General features: G+C 44.2%; 1 protein-coding gene across 1 annotated transcript in view; it reads left to right on the forward strand.

Annotated features, from left to right (window-relative positions):
* Positions 1–1408: 1408 nt before the first annotated feature.
* The window catches only part of cfap53 (cilia and flagella associated protein 53), a 7660-nt gene continuing 5638 nt past the window's right edge, over positions 1409–3430 (forward strand). The window contains exons 1-2 of the mRNA XM_034897050.1: positions 1409–1616; positions 2403–2632. Coding sequence (XP_034752941.1) covers positions 1548–1616; positions 2403–2632 — 299 coding nt within the window. The 5' untranslated portion in view covers positions 1409–1547. The remainder of the gene's footprint in view (positions 1617–2402; positions 2633–3430) is intronic.

The following is a 3430-nucleotide window of genomic DNA, read 5'->3' on the forward strand; positions in this document are numbered from 1 at the left end:
CAGAGAGACAGACAGACAGACACATAGAGACAGACAGACAACACACACAGAGAGACAGACAGACAGACAACACACACACACAGAGAGAGACAGACAGACAGACACATAGAGAGAGAGACAGACAGACAGACAGACACATAGAGACAGACAGACAGACAACACAAAGTAAAGATTTATGTTTTATCAGAAGTGTTTTCTAAATGTTTTTTCATGTTTCACAGGAGAAATTATTTCCAGTGATGCAGACATGCATGCAGCATGCTAACCTCTTTAGCATCTGTCTATGGGAATTTGCGTTAGCCGCGTTAGCATTAGCCGTTAGCTTTTTAAATTCACTAACCGCCAAAATGTGGATGTGAAGAGTTTTTCCTTCAGAACCTGGACCCCCTCTCGGCTGGATCTGCTCTCCAGGTCGGGACCCAGGAGAAGACATTCATCGAACTGTGACTTCATATTACTTTAATGTCTTTATAAGAGTTTTATGTCTAAATGTTCAACTTTACGATCCATCTCCGTTTGAACCAGCAGCGCGAAACCAGATCAGAGAGGCTGCCTCCTGATTGGCTGACTGGAACTGACCCCTGATTGGATACTGGTTGCTAGGTAGAAAACGTTTGGTAGGATACGCATATTTAGACACTTATTTTTAAATGTTGTGTTTATGCAAATGAGGCGTTATAAAGCTAACCTTTGACTCCTGTTTGTGTGTGTGTGTGTGTGTGTGTGTGTGTGTGTGTGTGTGTGTGTGTGTGTGTGTGTGTGTGTGTGTGTGTGTGTGTTTTAATCTGACTAGTAGCTAGTATGTAGTTGAGTAACTAAAGTAACCAGTAACTGAAACTGAAGTAACTAGTTACTAAAGCTGTCAGATGAATGTATAGTAGAAGTAGAAAGTGACATGAAAAGAGACTAAATTAAAGTACCTGACCATCTGGATGAAGTACAGTAGGAGTACTGTGTACTTAGTTACATTTCAACAGTACTGTAAACTACTACGGAGTCCCTCGCTCCTGAAGAAACATTTGACCTACTTTTGATAACAATGACCAATGAACGGCGCTGTAGACCAATGAGCGGCGCTGTAGACCAATGAGCGGCGCTGTAGACCAATGAGCGGCGCTGTAGACCAATGAGCGGCGCTGTAGACCAATGAGCGGCGCTGTTGACCAATGAGCGGCGCTGTTGACCAATGAGCGGCGCTGTAGACCAATGAGCGGCGCTGTAGACCAATGAGCGGCGCTGTAGACCAATGAGCGGCGCTGTAGACCAATGAGCGGCGCTGTTGACCAATGAGCGGCGCTGTTGACCAATGAGCGGCACTGTAGACCAATGAGCGGCGCTGTTGACCAATGAGCGGCGCTGTTGACCAATGAGCGGCGCCGTTGCCTCGGTAATGTTTGCCATGGTAACGGAATGCCTGCACTGTTGTGTGTGTGTGAAACGTTGAGAGACTGAGCGGTAACTCATCATAACTTCATCATAACTTCATCATAACTTCATCAACAGCGGAGAAAACTCGACGATACGTCCGACATCTTGAAGTTTACACAATGCTGCTGAGTCAAAGAAGAACAAGATGTCGGGAGCTCACGGGACCGACGCCTCATTCAGTCGCTGTGGTGAGACTAGACCGTTAATAACATACAGTCTGTGGTGAGACTAGACCGTTAATAACATACAGTCTGTGGTGAGACCATAGAGCGTTAATAACATACAGTCTGTGGTGAGACCATAGACCGTTAATAACATACAGTCTGTGGTGAGGCATTGACACTCCCGTCAACTGACAACTAGCTAACCAACGGTCATAAACCTGCTTAACTTGCTGGACCAACTGAGTGTGTGTGTGTGTTTGTGTGTGTATATATGCGTGTGTGTGCATGTGTGTGTCAGTGTGTGTGCATGTTTGTATCTCCAATTTGTTTGTCACCTTTTTGGCGTTTTTTAAATATGTTTTTCAATTTTTTGTCACTTTTTTAACAACCTTTGTCTCATTTGGCGGTATTTTTTGGTTAACTTTTTTCAGCGTCTTTTTTTCAGCGTCAGTTTTATGTTGTTTATGTTTTCCTTCTTTTTTTAAATTACGTAGTGGTCGTTATTTCCGATGTTTTTTCCCCACATTTTTCCATTTTCTTTTCACTAAAGTATTTGATTGTAATATTTTCAGATTTTTTTTCACTTTTTTCAGCGTTAAAAGAAAAAACGTTTTTGTTGATTTTATTCCTGCGTTTTTGTATCTTTTTCCAACATTTGTCACATTTTTCAAGGACAACAGGAGGGTTAACTATATAAGGAATAACTGTGTGTGCGTGTGTGTGTGTGTGCGTCTGTGTGTGTGTCTGTGTGTGTGTCTGTGTGTGTGTCTGTGTGTGTGTCTGTGTGTGTGTGTTTTCTGGGTCAAACAGAGAGCAAAGTTCCCATCCCGGAGGCCGGCGGACCACCTGATCCTGGACAGACAGAAGCAGGACGTCGCCAGGGAGGAGGTCCAGAGCTTCGCCCGGCACCAGCAGAGCTCCGACAGGAAGACTACGTGGCTGCAGACGTCAGAGAGACGCTTCCTCAGAGGGACCATCGAGAGACAAGTCCGGGCCGCGCTGGACCAGCAGGAAGTCCACCTGGACCAGAGAAGGGACAGGTTTGTCTCTGGAGGGACACAAAGTGTCAAAATATCTCTTATTCAAGATTCCTTTGTCATTTTAATTCTCCAGATAAAACCAAACTGCGTTTCACACGTCCACCGGCGGGAACATGAAGTTATACAGCCAGCGGAGCGGCGGCTACGCCTCCTCTGGCTGTTTCTTACTTTATTACATAATTAGACATCTAAATGTCAAAGTCAAAGTCTGCTTTATTGTCAATTTCTTTACATGTCAAAACATACAAAGAAATCGAAATTGCGTTTCCCTCTATCCCACGGGGACAACAAGACCTTTTTAACCAATTAGGGCACAGACAAACATAACATTCAAGTAAACAATATAAAAAGTATGAATAAGAAGACTTATATACCAAGGAAGAAAATAAGAGCAGCGAAATTTGAGTTAAAAATGTGCAATTATGCACACAATCGACAGTCAATGTAATGTGCAAAAGTCGGGCGGCAGCATAGTGGTGCTGGTTATGTAAGAGCAGCAGAGATGTGTTCCCAAGTGTTTTCAGGACAACAACAAGTGTGCAAGTGGAGTAGTGCAAGGCAAGGCAGCCATTTTGGGTCCAAAGGCCAGGATATTTATGTAACTGAGGAAATGTGACACATGTGTTACACATCACAGTGTTTAAGGGACTCAGGAGCATCGCCCGATGTGTCTGAACAGGGACACACTGACCTGATGAAGTACTGGACGAATGAGACATGTGACAGTACTTTGTTTTCTACTTTGATTTGATCTCCACCTGGCTGGCTGTCTCTCACCTGTCTCCCCCCCTGACCCCT

The sequence above is a fragment of the Etheostoma cragini genome, chromosome 16, assembly GCF_013103735.1.
Source record: "Etheostoma cragini isolate CJK2018 chromosome 16, CSU_Ecrag_1.0, whole genome shotgun sequence".
NCBI lineage: Eukaryota > Metazoa > Chordata > Actinopteri > Perciformes > Percidae > Etheostoma > Etheostoma cragini.